The sequence below is a fragment of the Elephas maximus genome, chromosome 8, assembly GCF_024166365.1.
Source record: "Elephas maximus indicus isolate mEleMax1 chromosome 8, mEleMax1 primary haplotype, whole genome shotgun sequence".
Classification (NCBI taxonomy): Eukaryota; Metazoa; Chordata; class Mammalia; order Proboscidea; family Elephantidae; genus Elephas; species Elephas maximus.
In genome coordinates, this window is record NC_064826.1 from 93688098 (window position 1) to 93712931 (window position 24834).

At 40.6% G+C, this 24834-nt stretch overlaps 1 protein-coding gene across 1 annotated transcript in view; it reads right to left on the reverse strand.

The window, feature by feature from the left end:
* Window positions 1–24834, reverse strand: part of PDE1C (phosphodiesterase 1C) — a 626169-nt gene that overhangs the window by 470993 nt on the left and 130342 nt on the right. Inside the window, exon 3 of the mRNA XM_049894061.1 lies at window positions 2427–2598. Coding sequence (XP_049750018.1) covers window positions 2427–2598 — 172 coding nt within the window. The remainder of the gene's footprint in view (window positions 1–2426; window positions 2599–24834) is intronic.

Here is a 24834-nt window from a genome sequence, read left to right on the forward strand (position 1 = left end):
ATTTCTGGAGGGAACGCGAAATGATACGACCATTTTGGAAAACAATACGGTGCTTCCTTAGAAGCTAGAAATAGAAATGCCATATGATCCAGCAATCCCACTCCTAGGAATATATCCTAGAGAAATAAGAGTTGTTACACAAATAGATATATGCAATATTCATTGCAGCATTGTTCACAATAGCAAAAAGATGGAAACAACTTAGATGCCCAACAACAGATGAATACATAAACAAACCGTGGTACAAACACATAATGGAGTATTATGCAACGATGAAGGAAACGATGAGAAGCACCTTATAACATGGATGATTCTGGAAGGCATTATGCTGAATGAAATAAGTCAATCACAAAATGACAAATATTGTATGAGACCACTACTGTAAATACCATGAAAAGGTTTACACAAAAAGAAACAATCTTTGATAGTTACTACGGATGGAAAAACATCAGACAATAGATAAGTAGAAACTTTGGTGAAGGGTAAGACAGTACACAATACTGTGGAAGCCAGCATAAACTGTACAAGGCAAGGTCACGGTAGTACCATAGACACATCCAAACTCCCTGAGGGACCAAATTGCTGGGCTGAGAGCTGTGGGGACCGTGGTCTTGGGGAACATCTAGCTCGATTGGCATAACATAGATTATAAAGAATATGTTCTACATTCTACTTTGGTGAGTAGCGTCTTGGGTCTTAAAAGCCTGTGAGCGGCCATCTAGGATACTCCACTGATCTCAGCCCTTCAGGAGCAAAGGAAGAAAATTAAAGATACAAGGGAAAGATTAGCCTGAAAGAGTAATGGACCACATCTTCCACGGCCTCCACCAGATTGAGTCTGGTACAACTAGTTGGTGCCTGGCTACCACCATTGACTGCTCTGACAGGGACCACAATAGAGGGTCCCAGACAGAGCTGGAGAAAAATGTAGAACAAAATTCTATCTCAAAAAGAAAGACCAGACTTGCTGGCCTGACAGAGACTGGAGAAACCCTGAGAGTATGGCCCCTGGACACCCTTTCAGCTCACTAATGAAGTCACTCCTGAGGTTCACCCTTCAGCCAAAGGTTGAACAGGCCCATGGAACAAAAAAGGCTAAAGGGGCACACCAGCCCTGGGGTAGGGACTGGAGAGTAGGAGGAAAGAGGAAAGTTGGTAATAGGGAACCCAGGGTTGAGAAGGGAGAGTGTTGGCATGTCGTGGGGTTGTTAACCAATGTCATAGGACAATGTGTGTACTGTTTGATAAGACACTAGTTTGTTCTGTAAACCTTCACCTAAAGTACAACAAAAAAAGAATTATAAAACCTCACAATGAAATAACCTAACCCTTACTAGGAATAAGAAAAGCATTTGCCTGCAATTCTTGTCCTGTCACAGCATCACTCATGTTATATAAAGAAATCCAAACCCCTGTTCATCACTCCTCTTCAGAACTCATCTATAATTTAATCTACGCTAAGAACCTTCACACAATGAAATGGCTTTTACTGAGCAATTACACGCATCACTGTGATACAAAATACAGCACATTTTTCAAATATATTTCACAGACTCCAAAAGTTATCTGAAAAGCCAGGTTTGTATGCTCTACCAGACACGTGGAGAGTAGGAAAGCATACAGTGTAAAGAAAAATGAAATATTTTAAATTAGGTTGACAGAGGAAAAAGAAGGGAAGAGGGCAGACTGGCAAAATAATTAAAGCATAATTTCTAATACCAGTAGCACCATGTATTTAAGAAGTGGGTTTGAAAGACTCAGAAAAAAAACAAAAAAGCAAAAAAAAACCACCTTTATATGCCACATCCACAGCCAGATTGATTTTTATTTAATATGATTCATGGGTGAAAAGGTAAGGGACAGAGTTATGATGGAAATGGAGTACAATTCAGAAAAAAATACAGGAAGATGCAAGGCTAAACGATGAATAAGAACAGAGTAAACAGACACCTGGGAAAAAACACACAAAGATTCTCGCTTCATTTCAGAAGGCAGCACCTCTAACAGCTCTTACAACCAGACATCTTCCCCCAGCAAGAGGCTCTAAAAGCACACAGCTGAATTAATTCCCACCACGTGCTTTTTCCTCTGTGCACTTCTCTCAATGCATCATCCTTCTTTGAAGCAAAAGACTCATTAATCCAATTCAAATTGCCAACATAAGGAAACCCTTCGCCTCAGCATTTAAATGCCAATACCAGTTAAATACCAACAGCAACTTAACTACTGATATGATCTTCACTACATTCAGGAAATCCAGCCAGAAGTCCAGCCAGCATTAATTCCAACATCCTTCATCTATTTTAATTTGCTCCATGCAAAGAAATGAGGTAATATGCTGGCCACCCTAACTATGCATCCAACTGGACTGAAATAACTCCATAAGCAAACAAAAAAGCAACAAACTGAGTTGCAATCCACCAAACCTGAAGGATGTCTTCACCAGGGCTTCGGGGCTATCCAACTGTGGCAGCTCATCAGCTAGGATTTCCTCCGGTGGCCGGGGATCATGGACAATCGTTGGCCGTGGCTTCTCCTTGACATTTCCTGTGAGTCCGTCAATGAGGGAGTTCCATAGACAGTTCTGAGACTTAGACCCTGTGAAATGAGGAAATGATGAAAAAGTGTGTGCAGGTGAGTCACCAGCCGACCCATGTCCTGCTTTACCCAACTCAGGATTTTCAAAAGCAGAGCGGGAACATCTATTCATTTCTTATGATCTCCACCAACATAAGAAAACTCCAGAAGACTTATGGAGTAATCAGGGATTTTTTAATTTGTATGCAGAAAATAGGCTTACAGCATGAATATTTTGGCTCATAACTAAGTATTACAGATATATCCTAGTCTCATTGAAGTGGTCATCCAACCCCAAACTCTTGATAGAATCACAGGTATCTACCTGAGATATTTATCCAGCAATTTGGAGGTATACAAACGACTGCCATTTTAGAGGACAGTGAAGCTGTTCAGACACAAATCTTTGCTGTGAACTCAGTTTGCCCAAGGCCCAAGTCTCATGATTTGTCTAAGAACTAAGAACTAGGTTCATTTTTCTGCAGGATCAAGATTCAAGGAAACTTACACTGCGTTTTTATTGATATCCCACACCACAAACACTTCAAAAATATGAGATGAACATTAAAGGCAGACATAAAGTGGAAATGATGTCAAAAAAATTGAGTCTGATCAACCAAGTGATCAAGGTCAACAATAAAGAGCGATAAGTCATTCTAGTAGTATACACCCTTGACATGACGTGATGAGAATGGCACTTTACCTCTGTAGCCTTCCTCCCACAAACATATAACCCTCGTCTAATCATGGGGGAAAAAGGAGCCCTGGTGGTACGATGGTTAAGTGCTGGGCTGCTAACCATGGTTTGAACCCACCAGCAGCTCCATGGAAGAGAAGACCTGGTGACTTGCTCCCATAAAGGTTTATAGCCTAGGAAACCCTATGGGGCAGTTCTACATTGTCCTATAGGGTCACTATGAGTGGGAATCAACTTCGCAGCACACAACAGTCATGCGGAAAACATCAGACAAATCCCATCTGAGGGACTTTCTACAAAACACTTGACCAGTGCTCCTCAAAACTGCCAAGTTATCAAAACCAAGGAAAGTCTGAGAAACTGTCACAGCCCAGCAAACTCTAAGGACACATAACAACTAAATGTCATGTGGTATCCTGGGTGGGATCATGGAACAGAAAAAGGACATTAGGTAAAAAGTAAGGATTTCTAACAAGGTATGGACTTTAGTTAAAATAATACACGTAATCCCCAATTTACGACGTATTCGAGTTCCAACAAACTGCATTTACAACCATACTTTTTCTTTTCATTTTTTGGACATCTTATCGTTAGTAATATGTGCTACATACAGTGTTGTAGAGCATAATTTGCTGCTGTTATCATTCTCAGATGTTGACTTTCAGATGTTAAATTTTATGATTTACTGTTCAAAACATTGCCATATAGATTTAGTTTTCTAAACTAAATCAGGGGCTTCAGTTGCTTGAAAACATGGACCCAAATGCTGGTCACTCTGCTGAAGTCAACAGGCAGATTTGGGAAACAGTGAGATGTTACTGCAAAATACATAAAGAAAAAAAGAAAATGACCATACAGACAACTCCATGCCCATTCCCAGAGATAATTCAGATGATCCAGAACCTTCCACAAGTGGAGTTATTACCCCATCTGACAAAATCCCAACATCATCCAACTCTTTTTCATCGTCAGAATAAACTTTTATGATTTGTGTGTTTTTTAGTGTATGTACTAAAATATATCTGTAAGTTTGTATGTAATGTTTCCAACCCCCAAAGACAAGTAAAAATTGGCTTTATAAAGATACCGATAATAAAAACCAAACCCCATTGCCATTGAGTCGATTCCAACTCATAGTGACCCTATAGGACTGAGTAGAACTGCCCCATAGGGTTTCCAAGGAGCGCCTGGTAGATTCAAACTGCTGGCCTTTTGGTTAAAATAAAAGGCAGTACTAATGAAAACTAAAAAAAAAAAGAGAGAGAGAGAGATTTGACTTACGCCTGAATCGACTTACACTGGAGTCATCAGAGTGAAATCCCATTGTAAGTCAGACACTACCTGTAATGTATCAATATTGGTTTACTAATTGTGACAAATGTACCATACTAATGTAAGAAATTAATAATAGAAGAAACTGACTATGGGGTATATGGGAATTCTATGTACTATCATTGCAATTTTTTAATTTTTTTGTAAATCATCATTGCTTTTGCAGGCTATTCTCCACCCAGGAGAAAGGAAGCCTTTATCTTGCACAAAAACACTGTTAGGTCACCAAGTCATGCATTCACAGAGCTTTGTCCACCGATGCAAAAGGAGATCTTTTTCTAACTCACACAAAGGGTCTTTATGAGAATGAGAGGCGTGCTTAGAGGGGTACGGAGTAATGCCAGCTAATGCACACAGTGCGAGAAACAGGTGGGTAGAAAATAGATTTGTGTACACATGAAGATGCCTGCCTAGCCACCTGTAGCCCACCACAGCTAAAATCACCCTCATCGGTAGTGCCTGAAGGGTAGCTAACGCTAAAATCAAAAGATCTTCACACACAAAGCAGAGCACCTCACAAGGATGCCTGAGCCTTCTTCAACGACACCCATGAGTCAGCAAGTCACTCACATCCAAACTGCTTTTGTGTCAACCAAGAGAAAATTAAAGCACACTAGTGAGAGGACAGAGACCCCTCCAGCCCCTGAAATGCAAGACAGCCTTTTTAACGTCCTACACATTTATCTTAATAAGATCTGGTCCTGAGTTGATGAAGGTTTGGTTCTGTGTTAATTAAAATCTGTCCTATGTTAACTGGAGTCTGGTTCTAGAAGGAAGAACAATAGGAGCATCCTGTTTTCCTAAATTTGGTCTAAGCGAAAGCCTTATGATAAACTCTCTGCATATTTCCCTTTATCCTTTCATTTATTTATTCAACAAACACATATTGAATTCCCTTGATGTGCCAGATTCCATTCTGGACCCTAGAAATAGAAAGATAAATGACACAATATTCCTACCCTTGGGAACCAGTCTACCCACAAAAAATCACAATAAATAGATAATACACCTTAACTAAGGGGCAAGGTGCTATGGGATACCAGAGGACCCAGAAAGATACACAGAGAAGGTGATCTTTGACCTGGGTCTAAATCACGAACAGAGGATCAGCATGCAGGGAAGAAAGGGAAGAGTGTTCAGTATGAACAGCGTGTGCAAAGGTTCAGAAGTATAATGAAGCAGCTTATTAAGGCTGGAGCAAAATGACACGAGAAGTAGCCAGAGATAAGACCAAAGGTCAGCTGGGCCAATTACAAAGTACCTAGAATAAAATGTCATTAAGGTCTGGTACGTACTCTCAAAGAGGCAAGCATGGGGCCCAATGGGAACTTTCCTCTACACTCCCTTATCCCACGTTTTGCTCACACCCTCTTTATCCTCCAGTCGAAAGACACTAACAGCTCTGTATCTCTCATGTTTCTGAGCTATTCTCTCTGCCCAGAAGGACTATGAACGAGTCCCTGCCCCAACTCTGCCCCTGATTATGTTTGAATAGCACCCACGCTGTTCAATCTAGCCATCTTCACAACCCACCTCAGGCTCCAGCTCCTCCAAAAAGCCTCCTGGTACCTAGCCCGATTCTGGGTTAGGTCTTCAGGAGCCAAGCACCACTCTGTAGTCTTTTTTTTTTTTTTTTTAACAATTCTCCCCTAAGACACTGGGAGCCCTGTGAGGTGGGAACAGAACTGAGCTTCTTATCTCTGTATTGGCACTACGAGGCCAAGCTCATAATATATAATTAATGAAATTATGGTAGAGAAAGATAAGGTTGAAACGGCAGATGCCAGGCCAGCTAATTTGTGGACAAAAAGAAAGTGTTTGTAATTTTTTAACAGATGTATCTGTTTTACAAAGCTCAGTTTTCCACTGGAGGGAAAAAAGGAGATGACACTGGAAGTCTGGAGACCAGCTAGGGAAGGTATCTGGCAAGAGATGAGGAAGGGTTTATCTAGAGGCAGGAAGGGCAGATGGCCAGGCATAAAGAAGAGAAATAGTTAAAGTTGAACCCAACACTTTAATTACAATTATCTATTTCTGAAATAGATCATTCAGAAAGTAGAAGTATGCAATCCAGAAAGGAGAAATAGATCATTCAAGAGGGAGAAAGAGATGAGGGGAAAGGGAAGACAATGAGTTTCAACCTGAACTTTTTCAGGCAACAGCAGCATCTCCAGGAGGCAGACGAGGATTCAAACCTTAAGGGACAGAGATATGATAGATAGTCCCCTATGGAAGAGTGACTGTGCAAGTTCTCCTAAGTAGTAAGTAGGGAGAGAAGAGAGCAAAGGCAGGAGGACCGTGTCTTAGAAAACATCTCCAAGAGGGTCAGGGGCTGCAGCTGGAAGGAACTGGGCTGAGAAACTGAGCCTCAGAGACAGGCTAGGATTTGCCCAAGAGTACAGACTTCTTTCCACCTACAGGGCCTGGGGGAAGCCATGCTTAAGAGTACGATCTCATCTTCTTAGGAAACTCCGTGACCAGCCTCTTCCCATTGATACAACGGACATCCCCACCCACAAATTTATCATCTTAAACCCTTCTTTAATCTAGGACAACAAATATGTCCAGTGGCCAGTTGAATTAGCTGTGGGACATTCATACAATGAACTACATTCCACTGAGTAATATTCCAAAGAAAAAGAACTCTGTGAACTGATAAGGAGTGATTTCCAGGATGTATTGTTAAATGAAAAAAAAAAAGACATATACGTAAGAGTATTTATATTATCCTATCTCTTGAGTAAATATTTGTTTTTGCTTATCTTTGCAAAAACGTATTTGCAAGTAAAAGTATTTGCTTATTTTTTACAAAAAGACACACAAAGAATAAAACAATGAAAATGGTTATCTACAGGGGATGAGTTGGGAATAGGGAGGTTAGGATAGAGATGAGAGACTTCACATTTGTATATAGTTTTTATTTTTAACTAGTAAATGTTTTCATATTCAAAATGAAATAAAAATTTTAAATCCTAAAATTAAATACAAAGAGAAGCAAACCTGCCTATCAAAATTGATAACACCCATAATAGAAAACAAAAGTTAAGAATCTTTTGAATACAATACTCTGATTGTCTACCCTTAGAGAGGGCAATTCTAGGCACACACACAGGACAAAGAAATCTGGAATTTCCCTTAGTAGGTTTGATGTCAGTAGTAATCATGAAGTAGTAACTCTAAACCAAACCATGTTATACATATTGTAGGATACAGCAAATGAGCAAATGTAATGATGGTGTTGGGTGCCAGAGCTCTCACTACTGGAGAATGGAAATACAAACAGGCAATGGGAGAAGGTAAAGAAGAACTCTGTGGTGTTGGATTTGAACTGGAAATATCAGTATGAACTCATGATTATATTCAGCAGGCCCTGAAGAGATGAATTAGTTAATTAATTAATGATGACTGCTTTTCAATATACAAAAATAAAATGAGTTTCAACAGCTATAAATAAAAATATACCACAGGAGATATACTATGAAGAATGAGCAGAGGATATGACCATGTCATAAACCGTTTATCTAGAGAGAAATGGGGTCTTTCTTAGCCCATCCTGAATTGCTTTCAACATATGGTCATGGCCTAGTTTCCTTACTGAGAGCAGACCCTGAACCAAGGCTTGTGGTAACTTTATTTTGGAAGTGATTCCAGGAAACAGGAATAGGGGATAGGCAGAATCAGGAACCAAAGGAAAGCCAACACACAGGGGCTATACTGAGTCGTCACCACTGTGGGCAACTGGGGCTAAGTCCTACAGGGCTCACTTGATGAGCTGTAGAGGATGTTTTTCAGAATTATCCTCCTTAGCAATGAAAGAGGGAATATTTACCTGCTGGCTGTCATCCGTCACAGACAAAAGTAACCCCATGGAGGTCTTAAACACTAGCAAGCAGCCGTCTAAGATGCATCAATGGGTCTCGACCCATCTGGATCAAAAGAGAATGAAGAACACCAAGGACACAAGGCGATTACGAGCCCAAGAGACAGAAAGGGCCACATGAACCAGAGACTACATCATCCTGAGACCAGAAGAACTAGATGGCGCCCGGCTACAACCGATGACAGCCCCGACAGGGAAAGCAACAGAGAACCCCTGAAGGAGCGGGAGAGCAATGGGATGCAGACCCCAAATTCTCATAAGACCAGACTTAATGGTCTGACTGAGACTAGAAGGACCCCAGTGGTCATGGCCCCCAGACACTCTGTTGGCCCAGGATAGGAACCATTCCCAAAGCCAACTCTTCAGACATGGATTGGATTGGACAATGGGCTGGAGAGGGATGTTGGTGAGGAGTGAGCTTCTTGGATCAGGTGGACACTTGAGACTATGTTGGCATCTCCTGCCTAGAGGGGAGATGAGAGGGTGGGGGGGAGGTTAGAAGCCGGCGAAAAGGACAGGAAAAGAGAGAGTGGAGGGAGAGAGCAGGCTGTCTCATTAGGGGGAGAGTAATTGGGAGTGTGTGGCAAACTGTATATCAGTTTTTGTGTGAGAGACTGACTTGATTTGTAAACTTTCACCTAAAGCACATTAAAATTATTAAAAAAAAAAAAAAAGTAACCCCATGGGGTGTTAACTCCTTAATGGTCAGTTCTACCCACATGTGAGTATTTCTCCATCCTCAGAGAATCCCCAGGTCAAAAATCTGGAGAAGGCAAGTGCAGCCAGAGCATGAAAAGTGGGACAAGAAAATATGAAGTTGGTCTCAAGAGCTCCCAGTATACAGTGTCCACATAGTCCTGGTATCCTGGAAAATATAGCCAAAAACACTTCTGCTACTCATTCCTGCCTCAGAAAGGTCAAAACTGGCCCCTGCAGCAGCTCATTCCAACTCAATTTGGTGTGAGCCCTCTGGATCAAACACTCTCCTCTTTGAATCCTGGGAGAGTGGGAAAGAATTCATCTGTGACTCTCCACAAATGTGGGCAGAGTGCTCTCCAGGGGCACTGGAAAGGTCTGCTCTGACCAAATGAAAAGGAAAAAATCCCTCAGCTCTCATTTATTTTAAGCTGAATTCGAAAGCATGAAATGTTTCTGACTAAATGAAGCAAAATTACTGAAACAGAGTCACGCAGGTCTCTCAATAATGTCATAAAAAACCCCATGAGAAAAATCACAGGTAAACTAAGCCTTTAGGGTACCAAAAATAATGTGGCTCAGGTGCAAAAATGAGCAGCTCCATTCAGCCCCCTCATCTCTTCTGCTCCTCTCGACTCCTCTCACCACCCCAGCTGTCCTCTCTCCTTTGACTTGTCCCTGACTCTGATTGGATGCCTATTACATTCTCCTCTCTTGTTATCTCCCTCTGTCCCTGCCATAAATCCTCTTCTTTCTCGTCACAGAGACAACTTTTCTTGTACCCCTCGAACCCTCCAGATTGATTATAAATCCTCCAGAGTCATAAACTCTGGTGGCAGTATCGGTACCACCGAGCTCAAGAGAACAGTACTCAGATTCAAATGTCACAAACATTGGTTCAGCTCTTGCTGTGTGCTGGGCATTGTCACGATGTCTTCACCTGTGTTACCTTATTTAATCAACAAATCAACCTTCAAAGCAAACATATTGAAATTTCATTGAACATGAAGGCATTAACGCTCCAAGAGATCAAATAACCTACATCATAATCATAGACTTAGAAAATAGATTGTTTTGATTCAAACTTCTTGTACTCCAAATCCAGGGCTCTGTGTGATATATCACACTGTGTTTGTACTTTATTTATGAGCAAATAAACATACACATAGTGTAGATCAAGCAGAATGTTCTGCATATCTGACTATGAAACAGATGTCTTTTTACATAAGAAGTAAGATACATTTTATCTGCAACTCAGGAGAGTCTTGACTTTTCTTAGTCTCTTGCATTGAGGCAGTTTGCAGCTTCCTTTGAAGAAGGAAGTTCGGGCTGCAGGGGAGAATGAATAATGCAAGGTGAGTTTAAAGGGTAGAAGAAAGACAAGAAAGTGATTCTGGGAAGGTGGTGGCATAAACAAACCATCGTTTCAACCTGCCCCCACAAATACAACAAGGAAACTGTGCTCAGCTCTGAGGGACTCGAATCACAGAGTAGAGGAAAGCAGCAGGGAACTGCAAACAGGCAAGAATCAACGAATCGATGAGTCACATACCATAGGAAAATCACTTTTTCCACTGTTCCTACTCCTACCCCAGCCATGCAGGCCACTGGCTGCTGTGAACTGGGGTATTGGCCCCAGAAAAATAGCCTGCTTCCCTAACCGCCACAGCCCCTGACAGTACAGACAGACAGGACCCCAAGGCTCTGCCCTAAAATCAATAAGGCAGACCTCCTGGGGGGTCCATTTGGAGTGTGCCAGTACCTCCCCTACCTGAACACTGCCATCTGCAAGCCTGCCGTGAGTTACTACAGATGGGCCCTGTAGTGGAGTCTGCTCCCATAAACAGCACTCTACCTGCCTCCCTGTGTACCCCATAGCTCTGGCCTCTGAAACCAACAGGACAGACTCCCTGGGGAGTCAGTTCAGGTCTATCTGCTCTCCCTTTAGGTCACTGCTGACTGAGGCTGCTGTGTATTAGAAAGCAAGAGTCTTGAGTGCAGGCTGCACTTACAGCCAATAATCTACTGGGGCGGACTTTGACAACAACAAGGTATATCTCCATTGGGATCTGACTGGAGAGTGACACCCCCTCCCCCACCTGGTAATTGTTGTTGCCAGGCTGTTGCAAACTGCTACAGAAAGTCCCCACATCGCAGTCTGCTCCACAGTCAGCACTCTACCTGCCTCCCTGTATACTTCATAGCTCAGACCTCTGAAACCAACAGGACTGTCTTCTCTGTGGATCAGCTTGGTCTGTCAGCTCCCTCTTACACTCAGCACTGAGGACTGCTGTTTGAGGCAGCTGTGTGCTAGGAAGCAGGCATCTTGAGTGGAGGCTAAAACCACAGCCAACGTACTACAAGGTGGGCTCTGATAGCAATAAGGCAGACCTCCCTGGAAGTCTGTTTGGAGTATAACTACCTCTCCCCAATTGGTAACTGCCAGCTGCTGGACTGATACAAACTCCTACAGAAGGTTCCCTACGGTGGAGTCAGGAGGTGGGTCACATAAGTGGAGACTGCTCTCCAAACCACCACAGGGCCACTGGGGCTCTGAAAGCAACAAGACAGATCTCGCAGAGGTCCTTCTGGGGAGTGCCAGCCCCTCCTTCTCCTGAAATGGTGGAAAATCTGCCTGTGCTTCCCCTGAATGCCAGCTCAGATATAAGCAGCCCCCACAGAGCAGGGAAGGAAAGCTTGGACAAAACCAGAGGGCAACACCCAACCCCAAAGGGGGCTAAGTGGGTGGGGGCTTTCTGACTAAAAATGTGATTGCAGAAACAGAGAAGGGAAGGAAGGAAGAGAGAGGGACTGCACCCCCTGGTGGAAAAATTGATGAGTACACAATATCTCACCTTAATGGTGGTGCCTGCTGGTGGACAGACGGACCACAGCATATCCTCTGGTGTGTTTGGGAGAGACTGAAGGTTGCAAAACAAGATCTGGAACTTTCAAATCCCAATTAAACCAGGGAGGCAGAAGGAGCTATCACAGAAAGGGAGAAGAAACAGTAAGCAAAGGCCAAAGGCTTTGCCCACCTAAGAGTTTCTTGCAGAAAGTAATATGGGCAAAAATATCAGATACTGGGGAAAACTGAAAAAGTTAACACCTTGAAAATTCCAATGCCCCAACCAAAAATCACAAGACATACAAAGAACAGAAAAAACAATTGCTGGTTCAAATGAACATGACAAAGGGAGTGGATAAGATAGTTAAAATTACAGACTCTGAAGAGCAACAAGAATGGAGGCTCAAGAAGGCTGAGCACAGTTTAATGGAATTATGGGACAGCAACAAGAGGCCTAATATACATATTATGGGAAATCCAGAAGGAGATGAAACAGAGGAAAGGACAGAAAGAATATTTGAAGAAATAATGACAGAAAATTTCCCCAATCTAGTGAAGGACATGAATCTACACACCCAAGAAGCTCAAAGAACCCTAAACAAGATAAACCCAAAGAGACCTACACCAAACACATTGTAGTTCCAATCCGTTGCCCTCAAGTGGATTCTGACTCATAGCAACCCTACAGGACAGAATAGAACTGCCCCACAGTGTGGTGGGATTGATTACTTTTGTGTGACCTTTCTAGCCATGGTCTTATAACTCCCACCCAGGTGATTGGGCAGGACTGTGTGATAGGGTAATTGTGGCCCACCAAAGGGTTTGGTCAGTTTTGCCACCACACTGGGCTTGAAATGAGCCACCCCAGAGGTGGGAAGGAGAAGACTCCACCACCACCAAGGAAAGAGAGACACGCAGGAGATACTTGCAGGAGATGGTGCAGTGGGCTTCCCAGCTCATGGAGCAAGAGAGCTGACTGTCTTTGGGCAGAGACTTAGGGGCAGGGAGACATGTGCCTATGAGCATGGTTGGAAAGAGGCTGTCCTGATGGAAGAACTGTATCCTTGAGTGTTCCTGAGCCTGAATTGTAACCTATTACTTTTCTAATAAACCCCATAATTGTGAGTACAGTCTGTGAGTTCTGCGTGGCCAATAGAGAAGTAGAGAGTGCTGTGGAAGGGACAGCTGGTGTCAGAGTTGGTAAAGACAGTGGAGAGAGGAGGAATATCTGACCTCTGGCTCATAGGAATCAGCCTTGGGTGGTTGATCTTGATTCTCCTTCCCCCCTTATAAAGTTAGAGGAGATCATACACTGCCCTCATGCCGTTTTTACACATAGGGCTTCCAAGGAGCAGCTGGTGGATTCAAACTGCCGACCTTTTGATTAGCAGCCAAGCTTTTAACCACTGTGCTGCCAGGGCTCCACATTATAGATAAACCAAACTAAACCCACTGCCGTTGAGTCGATTCTGACTCATAGCGACCCTACGGGACAGAGTAGAACTGCCCCCATAGAGTTTCCAAGGAGCTCCTGGTGAATTTGAACTGCTGACCTTTTGGTTAGGAGCCAAAGCACTTCACCATTATCCCACTAGGGTTTCCACATTATAGTTTAAAAAAAGGTTCTCAAAAATTAAAGATAGAGAGAGGGTCCTGAAAGCAGTAAGGGAGAAGCAAACAGTCACATACAAAGGATCCCCAATAAGAATAAATGCTGATTTTTCCTCAGAAACATTGGAGGCCAGAGGGCAATGAAATGATATATTTAAAGTGATAAAAGAAATTAAAAAAAAAAAAAACTGTCAATCAGGAATACTATGCCCAGCAAAACTGTCCTTCAAGAATGAGGGTGAAATTAAAATATTCCCAGATGAACAGAAGCTAAAAATTCATATCCACCAGACTGGCCCTACAAAAAGTACTAATGGGAGTTCTGTAGATGGAAGGGAAAAGACACTAGAAAGTAATTCAAAGATATACATAAAAAGAAAAATCCCTAATAAAGGGAAATGCATAGACAATTACGAAGGCTACTAATAAGGTATTTGTGATTGTTAAGATCGTGTGTCAGCTTGGCTGGACCATGATTCTCAGTGGTTTGGCAGTTAAGTGGTTTGGCAGTCATATGATGATGTAATCGCCTCCATGATGAGATTTGATATAATGTGATCACCTACATGATGGGTTCTGCTGTGAGTAGTCAATCGCTTGTAAGGGATTTTCCTTGGGAGTGTGGCCTGCATCCAATATAGATGGGCTTTCTGGCAAGACTCGTGGGCTCTTGCTCACTCTGGACCTTGCAGCTGGCTCCTGTCCACCTGACCTCTGGTTCTTGGGACTTGAGGTAGAAGCTTACCTGCAGTCTTGCCTGCTGATCTTAGGATTTGTCAATCTTTGCAGCCTGTGAGCAAGAGCCCTGCTCTCTGACCTGCTGATCTTGGGTTCTCCATCCCATCTGGCTATGTGAATCAAGAGAAGCCTCTATCCTGACCCATGGATTTGGGATGTTCCAGCCTCTACAACCATGTGAGCCATTTCCTTGAGATATATGGTTTTGCTTCTCTAGAGAACCCAACCTAAGGCAGTATTCAGGCTTGGTAATTCTAAGTGTTTTATCTTTCATGTTTTTTAATAACAAATACATAAAAGGCAAGGATAAAATTATGTTACAGGGCACATGAAATATAAAGACACGATTAGTGATAACAACAACAATGGGGATGGAGAATTTCTTGTATGTTACTGAAGTTAAGTTGGTACCAACTTACCCAAGAATGTTATAAACACAAGCTCTTAAATGTAATATTCATGGTAACTACTAAGAAAATATATAAAAAACATATGCAAAAGGAAAAGAGAAGGGAATCAAAAAAGGATCATGACAATAAAACAAGACACAAAAGCAAGCAGTACTAAAGGATAAAGAAAACGAAGGCTTAAGACACACAAGCAAACAACAAAATGGCAGAAGTAAGTCACTTCTTATTAGTACTTACAGTAAATATAAATGGAATAAATGCTCCAATCAAAAGACCAGTAGTGACAGAATGGATTTAAAAAAAAATGATCTAACTATACACTGTTTACAAGAGACACACCTTAAACCCAAGGACACAAGTGGGTTGAAAGTGAAAGGATGGAAAAAATATTCCATACAAATAATAACCAAGAAAGAGCTGGGTAGCAATCTTAATATCAGACAAAGTAGATTTAAGACAAAATCTGTCAGAAGAGATAAAGATGGACATTATATACTGATGAAAGGGTTAATTAATCAAGAAGCCTTAATAATTATAAGTAAAATGCACTGAACATCAAGGCACCTAAATATATAAAGCAGTCACTGATAGACTTGAAGGGAGAAATAGAAAGTATTTTTTTTTTATAATAATAGTTGAAGACTTCAATACGCCACTTGCAATATTGTACAGAACATCTAGAGAGATCAACAAGAAAACAGAGGAAGTGAATGATACTATAAGCCAACTAGGTTTAACAGACAATATACAACACTCCACCCAAAAACAGCACAATATACATTCTTCCCCAGTGCACTTGGATCATTCTCCAGGATAGATCACATTTTAGGTCACAAGGCAAATCTCAATAAATTTAAAAAGACTGAAATCATGCAAAGTATTTTCTCTGACCACAACGGAGTGACGCCAGAAATCAACAACAGCAAAAAAAAAAAAAAAAAAAGGAAAATACACAAACATATGGAAATTAAACAACACACTATTAAACTACCAATGGGTCAAATAAGAACTCAAAGGAGAAATCACAAATTTCTTAGAATTAAATGAAAATGAAAGGAAAACATACCAAAACTTGTGGAAGGCAGGGAAGGCGGTACTCAGAGGGAAATTTACAGCAATAAATGCCTTCATAACAAAAGAAGAAAGACCTCAAATTAACAGCCTAACACTACAACTTCCGGAACTAGAAAGAGAAGAATAAACTCAGCCTAAACCTACCAGAAGAAAGGAAATCACAAAGATCAGAGCAAAAATAAATAAAATTGAAACAGAAACAATACAGAGAATCAATAAAACCAGAAGTTGGTTCTTTGAAAAGATCAACAAAATTGATGAGCTTTTAGCTAAACTGACAAAAGAAGAAAAAAGATTCAAATAACTAAAATAAATAACTAAAGAGGGGACATTACAACTGACCTGATAGAGAATTATGACAGAATATTACGAGCAGCTTTATGGCAACAAACTGGATGAAATGGACAAATTCTTAGAAGCACACAACCTCCCCAAACTGACTCAAGAGGAAATAGAAGGTCTCAACAAACCCATAACAAGTGAAGAGATCCATTTAGTAATCAAAAACTTCCCAACAACAACAAAAGAAGGTCCAGGACCAAATGGCTTCACTGGAGAATTCTACCAAACAAGTTCTTCTCTTTAGAGAAGAACTGACATCAATACTGTTTAAACTCTTCCAAAAGATAGAGAAGAAAGGCATACTCCCTAATTCATTCTAAAAATCAAACATAGCCCTGATACCCAAACCAGGCAAAGACACCACAAGAAAAGAAAAATACAGCCCAACATTTCTTATGAACATACATATAAAAATCCTCAACAAAATACCAGCAAACAGAACCCAACACCATATTTAGAGTCATACACCATGACCAGGTGGGATTTATTCCAGTAATGTAGGGATGGTTCAACATTAGAAAATCCATCAACATAATATACCACGTCAAGAGAACATAAGAAAAGAACCAAATGATCATCTCCACGGATGCAGAAAAAGCATTTGATAAAATCCAACAGCTTTTCTTGATTACAATCCTAAAGCAGATTGGAATAGAAGGGAAATTCCTCAATATGATTCGAGGCATATATGAAAAGCCAACAGCCAACATTATACTTAATGGAGAAAGACTGAGATTTTGTTCCTTGAAGTCAAGAACAAGACAAAAGTACCCGTTCTCGCCACTTCTATTCAATATCGTATTAGAAGTCCTAGCTAGAGCAATAAGATAAGAAAAATAAATAAAAGGTATCCAGATTGTAAAAGAAGTGAAGTTATCTCTATTTGTGGACGATATGATCCTTGTTGTTGCTGTTGTTAGGTGCCACTGAGTCGATTCCAACTCATAGCAACCCTATGTACCATGGAATGAAACATTGCCCAGTTCTGCACCATGCTCACAATCATTGTTATGCTTGAGCCCATTGTTGCAGCCACTCTGTCAATACGTCTCGTTGAGGGTCTTTCTCTTTTCCGCTGACCCTGTGCTGTACCAAGCATGATGTCCTTCTCCAGGGACTGATCCCTCCTGAAAACAGGTCCAAAGTATGTAATACACAGTGTCTCCATCCATGCTTCTAAGGAGCATTCTGGTTGTACTTCTTCCAAGACAGATCTGTTCATTCTTTTGGCAACCCATGGTATATTCAATATTCTTTGCCAACACCACAATTCAAAGGTGTCAATTCTTCTTCAGCCTTCCTTATTCATTGCCCAGCTTTCACAGGTATATGGGTCAGATACACATTAGTCTTCAAGGTGACATCTTTGCTTTTCAACACTTTAAAGAGGTCTTTTGCCCAGTGCAATGTGTTTTTTATTTCTTGGCTTCTGCTTCCATGGGCGTTGATTATGGATCCAAGTAAAATGAAATCCTTGACAACTTCAATCTGTTCTCCATTTATCATGATGTTGCTCATTGCTCCAGTTGTGAAGATTTTTGTTTTCTTTATGTTGAGGTGTCAGGAGGGATCAGTCCCTGGAGAAGGACATCATGCTTGGCAGAGTACAGGATCAGTGGAAAAGAGGAAGACCCTCAATGAGGTGGACTGACACAGTGGCTGCAACAATGAGCTCAAGCATAACAACGATTGTAAGGATGGCTCAGGACTGGGCAGTGTTTCATTCTGTTGTGCATGGGGTCGCTATGAGTCAGAGCTGACTCGACGGCACCTAGCAACAACAACAACAACATGCTGAGGCGTAATCCATGCTGAAGGCTGTGGTCTTTGATCTTCATCAATAAGGGCTTCAAGTCCTCCTCACTTTCAGCAAGCAAGGTTGTGTCATCTGCGTAACGCAGGCTGTAAATGAGTCTTCCTCCAAGCTTGATGCCCCCTTCTTCTTCATACAGTCCATCTTCTTGGATTATTTGCGCAGCATACAAAATGAATAAGTATGGTGAAAAGATACAACCCTGACTCACACCTTCCCTGACTTTAAACCACACAGTATCCCCTTGCTCTATCCGAACAACTGCCTCTTGATCTATGTTCAGATTCCTCATGAGCACAATTAAGTGTTCTGGAACTCCCATTCTTCACAATGTTATCCATAATTTGTTATGATCCACACAGCCGAATGCCTTTGCATAGTCAATAAAACATATCCTTCTGGTATTCTCTGCTTCCAGCCAAGATTCATCTAATGTCAGCAATGGTATCCCTGGTTCCACATCCTCTTCTGAATCCAGCCTGAATTTCTGGCATTTTCCTGTTGATATACTGCTGCAGCCACTTTTGAATGATCTTCAGCAAAATTTTGGTTGCGTGTGATATTAATGATATTGTTTGATAACTAACTGACAGACACGTGGAGGATATGATTCTATATATAGAAAATCCCAGAGTCCACAGAAAACTTCTAGAGCAAATCAACAAAATTAGCAGAGTTACAGATTACAAGGTCAACAAACAAAAATCAGGTGGGTTTCTTAAACCAGCAATGAGAAATCTGAAAGGGAAATTAGGGAAACAATTTCATTTACAATAGCATCTAAGAGAATAAAATACCTAGGAATAAATCTAACCAGGGACATGAAGGATATACACTGAAAACTATAAAACATTGCTGAAATAAATTAAAGACTTAAACGGAAATACATTCTATGTTCACGGATTGAAAGACTTAATATTGTTAAGATGTCAATATCATCCAAAGCAAATCTATAGGTTCAACACAATCCCAATCAAAATTCTAACAGCCTTCTTTACAGAAATAGAAAAATAAGTCCTTAACTTTATATGGAATGGCAAGAGACCCTGAATACCTAAATTGACTTAGGGAGAGGAGAACAAAGTAGGAGGACTCACATATTTCCTGATTTTAAAACATACCATACAGTCACAGTAATCAAAAGAGCCTGTTACTGGTGTAACAATAAACACATAGACCAATGGTATTGAATTTAGAGTCAAGAAATAAACCCACACATCTATGGTCAACGGGTTTTTGACAAGGGTGCTAAGTCCATTCAATGGAGAAAGAAGAGTCTCTTCAATAAATGGTGCTGAGAAAACTGGATTTCCACATATAGAAAAATAAAACAGGATCCATACCTCTCACAACATACACAAAAACAAATACAAAATGAATAAGGACCTAAATGTGCAAATTAAAACCACAAAATTCTTAGAAGAAAAAGCAGGGGCAATGCTGTCAGGCCTAGCTTTCAACAATGGATTATTTAATATAATAACAAAAGCACAAACAGGGAAAGACTAAATAAATGGAACCTCATAAAAATTAAAAACTTTTGTTCATCAAAAAAAGTTGAAAAGACAAGCTACCGACTGAGAGAATATCTTCAGAAATCATATATCTGACAATAATCTAATAATCAGAATATATATAAACCTTCAACAACTTAACAACAAAAAGACAACCCAGTCATCAAATGGACAAAAGACTTGAATAGACATTTCACCAAAGAGGACATTCAAATGGCCAAGAAACACATCAGGAGATGCTCAGCATCTTTAGCCATCACAGAGATGCAAATCAAAACCACAATAAGATACCATTACACTCCCACTAGGATGGTTAAGATTAAAAAAAAAACAGAAAATAACAAATGTTGAGGATGTAGGGAAATTGGAACTCTTATCCATTACTGGAGGGAATGCAAAATGGTACAGCTGCTCTGGAAAACAGTGTGGAAGTTCCTCAAAAAACTAAAAATAGAACTACTGTGTGACCCAGCAATTCCACTCCTAGGTATATACCCCAAAGACTTGAAAGCAGAGACTTGTACACCAATGTTTATTGCAGCACTATTCACAAAAGTCAAAAGATGGAAACAACCTAAATGTCTATCGACAGATGAATGGATAAACAAAATGTGGTACACACATACAATGGAATACTACTCAACCAGCAGGAAAAATGAAGTCTTGGTACATGCTGCAGTATGGATGGAGCTTGAAGACATTATGCTGAGCAAAATAAGCCAATCACAAAAGGTCAAATACTGTATGACCTCGCTTATATAAAAAGACCAAAAAAAAGGAAAATGTAAAGAGAGCGAAGTTTACTGGTTGTTACCAAGGGCAGAAGGGAGGGGAAAATGGACAGGAGGAAGTTAATGATAATGGAAATATCACATTGATTAAGAGTAGGGTTGCACAGCCAATTATTGTAACTGCTGTCACTAAGTCATACACCCGTAAAAACGTGAACTGGCAAAAGTTGTGTGATAGACGTATTTACAACAATGACAAAAAAAAAAAAAAAAAGAATAGCCACTGAGGCTGCTTATGTACAACCAAACACCTCATGGTATATGGTTCCTTGGTTTGGAGGTTTAAGGTCCTGGTTTCATAGGACATTCCAGTTAAAAGGCCTAATAGCATGTTTAGTGCTTCTGTTCTACCTCTGAGTAACATTGTACCTGGGGTCTTAAAAGCTTGCAAAAGGCCATCCAAGGCACAATTGGTCTCTATTCTCCCAGAGCAACAAAGGAATAAGGAGAGTCAGGAATAGAAGGAGGAGGATACAGAATGTGTGGCTAATTGCCTCCATGAGCAACTGCCTCCTTTGCCATGAGACCAGAAGAACTGGATGGTGCCCAGCTACCATTACAGAACATTTTGATCAAAGATTCCATAGAAGAATCCTTATCAAGAGGAGGAAAATGCAGAAATGAATTTCAAATTCTCATGAACTCTAGCCTTTCTGGAGCCATGGATGGTGGACGAACCCCTGAAAATATTATCCTGAGATAATCTTTAAAAATTAAACCAAAAATATCCCCTGAAGTTGCCTTAAAACTGAACAATAGTTTAACTTAACTAGGAAAATAGGTCTGCCTTGAGCACTGTGCTCTTTTAAGTACTATCTATAACCAGGATCAAATTGACAACAGCAGCTTGGAAGGTTAGATAGGAACCTTAGAGAACAGTGAGTTTATATTAATGAGGGAGGAGCAACTCAGAAAAGGAGGGTGAGAATGGTTGCACAACTCAAAGAATGTAAACAATGTCACTAAATAGTATGTGTAAAAACTGTTAAATTGGTATATGTTTTGCTGTGTATATTCTCAAGAATAACAACAAAATAGATAATACTTAGGAAGAAAAAGAAAAAAAAAATGAGGTGAGAAGAGGCTGAAGCAGAAATAACTGCAGATTCATTTTGCAATGTGGCTAATGGTGGCAGCCTGAAGGCAGGAGGAGCCCAAAGTGAGTGGTAATCCTATTTAAATCTGACAAGTGACTTATCAACTAGGTTCCTCATAAAAATACACAAAGCCTGTGCTGACAGAAGGCTGAGAATTTAGAGAACTGCAAATCACAGAGGAGAGAAGAGACTGAATTCTCCAGAAAGGGAAAAAAAATCCTGGAAACCCCCAAAGGCTCTAAGAGTGTCTGAGACATGGATTTGGGTGTCCTCGGGCTTCTAAAATTCCCAGTGGGTAGGAAACTGTGGTAAGGTCACAGCTGTCAGGACAAACCTAATGAAGACCAGATGAAGAGTTTCAATCTCACTAAAATAAAACAATGTATGTTAGTACAAAAGATAAAGTATCAATAATGTATTGAGTATCTCCGAGCCCTGGTGGCCCAGTGATTAAGAGCTCAGCTGCTAACCAAAAGGTCGGCAATTCGAATCCACTAGCCTCTCCTTGGAAACCCTATGGGACAGTTCCGCTCTTTCCTATAGGGTCACTATGAGTCAGAATCGAGTCAACCACGATGGGTTTGCTTTGGTTTGGTTTGGTTTTTAACTTAAATCAGGAACATACATAGGTAATGTTCTGTTATTTCCAATATGCTAATTCTTGGTCTTAGAAGCTTTCCAGGAATTCTGTCTCCTGAGGTTTAAAAGAAATAATTGAAAATTTAACTGTTTCACACATCATACACAACAAGGGGTGAGTGTGTGTGTGTGTGTGTGTGTGTGTGTATTGGTTTTCCCATCCAAAAATAAGAAGACTCCAACTTGATTTGTGATGACACGTTCTAAATTCACAAATATACCAGGTTTATTTCTGAGTTACCCTGCTTGATTAACCTGACTTTTTTAACATTTGGATCACTTTGTTTTACTCAATCTAGTTTATAAAAAAAAATAGTATGAGACCTCCTTTCCCTTCTTGGCTATTCTTACTTGCTTAGTCTCTAGGAAAACTGTAGTTAAAACCACTTTGTTAAATTACTAAAAAGAAGTCTTTTCTGGATTTATGTTGAGATGGTGTCATGGATTGAATTATGTCTCTGCAAAAACGTGTGTATCAATTTGGTTAGGCCATGATTCCCAGTATTGTGTGGTTGTCCTTCATTTTGTGATTATGATTTTACATTAAAGAGGATTAGAGTGGGATTGTAACACCCTTATTCAGGTCACATTCCTGATCCAATGTAAAGGGAGTTTCTCTGGAGAGTGGCCTGTACCACCTTTTATCTCTCAAGAAATGAAAAGGAAAGGGAAGTGTGATGGTTAAGATTGTGCGTCAGCTTGGCTGGGCCATGATTCTCAGTGTTTTGGCAGTTGTATAATGTTGTGATCACTTTCCTGTTGAAATTTGATATGTAACCACCCCCATAATGGAATCTGAGTGGTACCAGCAGGGGTGGGGCCTGTGGCAGCTCACTGCCCCCTCAGTCTTTATCTCTCCGCCTTCCACCATCTACTTCCTTTTCCTGCTCGCCTTGCAAAGGTTGTTGGCTTGTTCTGGATCCAGCAGCTGTCTCTTGTCTGATGTCTGGTTCTTGGGACTTGAGCTGGCAGCTTAACTGTCCATTTTGGGATTTGCCAACCTTCACAGCCTGTGAGCAAGAACCCTGCTCCCAGACCCGCCTATCCTGGCTTCGCCAGCCTCTGCAGCTGACTCAGGAGAAACCTCACGGTCTTGCCTGCCGACCTCGAGGATTACTCCAACGTCACAACCTGTGAGCAGGATCCCTGCTCTCCAAACTGCTCATCTTGGATTCACCAGCTTCTGCAGCTCTGTGAATTGGGAAAGGACTCTATCGTGATCCAAGGACTTGGGACGTGCCAACCCCTACAATCGCGTGAGCTGTTTCCTTAATATAAATCTCTCTATATATATTTATACAAATTACTGGTTTTGCTTTTCTAGAGAACCCAGCCTAAGACAGGAAGCAAGCAGAGATTGGGTACCTCTTACCACCAAGAAAGCAGTGCTGGGAGCAGAGCAAGTCCTTTAGACCCAGGGTTCCTGCATGGAGAAGCTCCTAGTCCCGAAGAAGACTAGTGAGAAAGACCTTTCTCTAGAGGCAACAGAGAGAGAAAGTCTTCCCCTGGAGCTGACGCCCTGAATTTGGACTTTTAGCCTACTTTACTGCAAAGAAATAAATTTCTTTGTGTTAAAGCCATCCACTTGTGGTATTTCTGTTATAGCACCACTAGATGACTAAGATAGATGGTATTTAACAAAAGCATAATTAATTATTTATTTACAAAACAACATGTTAATATATCATGTGTTCACCCAGGTAGATGAATGATCTTTTCCATCGGGTCCATCTGTTTTATTTACTTCCCTAGTAACTCTTCCTCCCTACTTTTCCCTCTCATTTTATTTTGGGAACACCTCCCTCATTACCGATTCCATGTGAAGTCTGATAGGCTTTCAATTACGTTACTTCTTGACCCTAGCCTCAGTAACTAATTGGGGGGGGGTGTATGACCCAAGCTTGGATAATCACAGTTCTTCCCCAGCATTTTTCATACGGAAGCCAAAGAGAGGAGCCCTTTTTTCCATCTTAGATTGCATGTACCAATATATGGAGAAGACTGAGAAAATGAAGCTCATACCCCAAGGAACGCAGAAAAAAGAGAAGAAATTCTAGAAGTGGCATATCCCTGGTTCTACTCCCTTGTATTCTCAGATCTATCAGGTTTCTACAGCTGTGAATTATTTTAATATTTTCCAGCAAATCTTACTTCCACTTATAATAATTTGTGTCAAGTTTCTGTCACCTGTCACCCAAAAGGTATTACCATGTATTCCAGAATTTTATTTTCTTCACTAAAGTTGTAAATTATTATTGTCATCCTAAACTAAAAAAACTTAGTAAATTTGTTTCCTGGGCATTTATATATTTTCCTACTCTTGTTAATAGAGTACATTTTTAGATTATATTTTCTAGATTATTATTACTGAAATATAAGAAAGCTATTTATTTACTTACTAAACCTATTAAACTTACTAAACTCCTACTCTTTTGAGGAGTTTTTCTTGTTTTTTTCATTTTATTTTTGCTTTTCTAAGTACATGCATCAACTACACAAATTTTCCCCTCTCTTTTCTAATATTCATGCCTCTTATTTCTGTTTCATGTCTTATTGCATTGGCTATAACTTCTAGAAGAATTCTGAACCATATTGATGACAGCAAGTGACTTTATCATTTTGCTGGCTTCACTTCATTTTCTCTTTATGAAATGCCTATGAAATTTCCTATTGTAGCCTTATAATAAATTTCCCTTTTCTGTGCTAGCTTGAGTGACTGTCATTTGTTCTAATAAATAGAAAAAAAATTTTAATCAAGATAAATGAATTTACCAT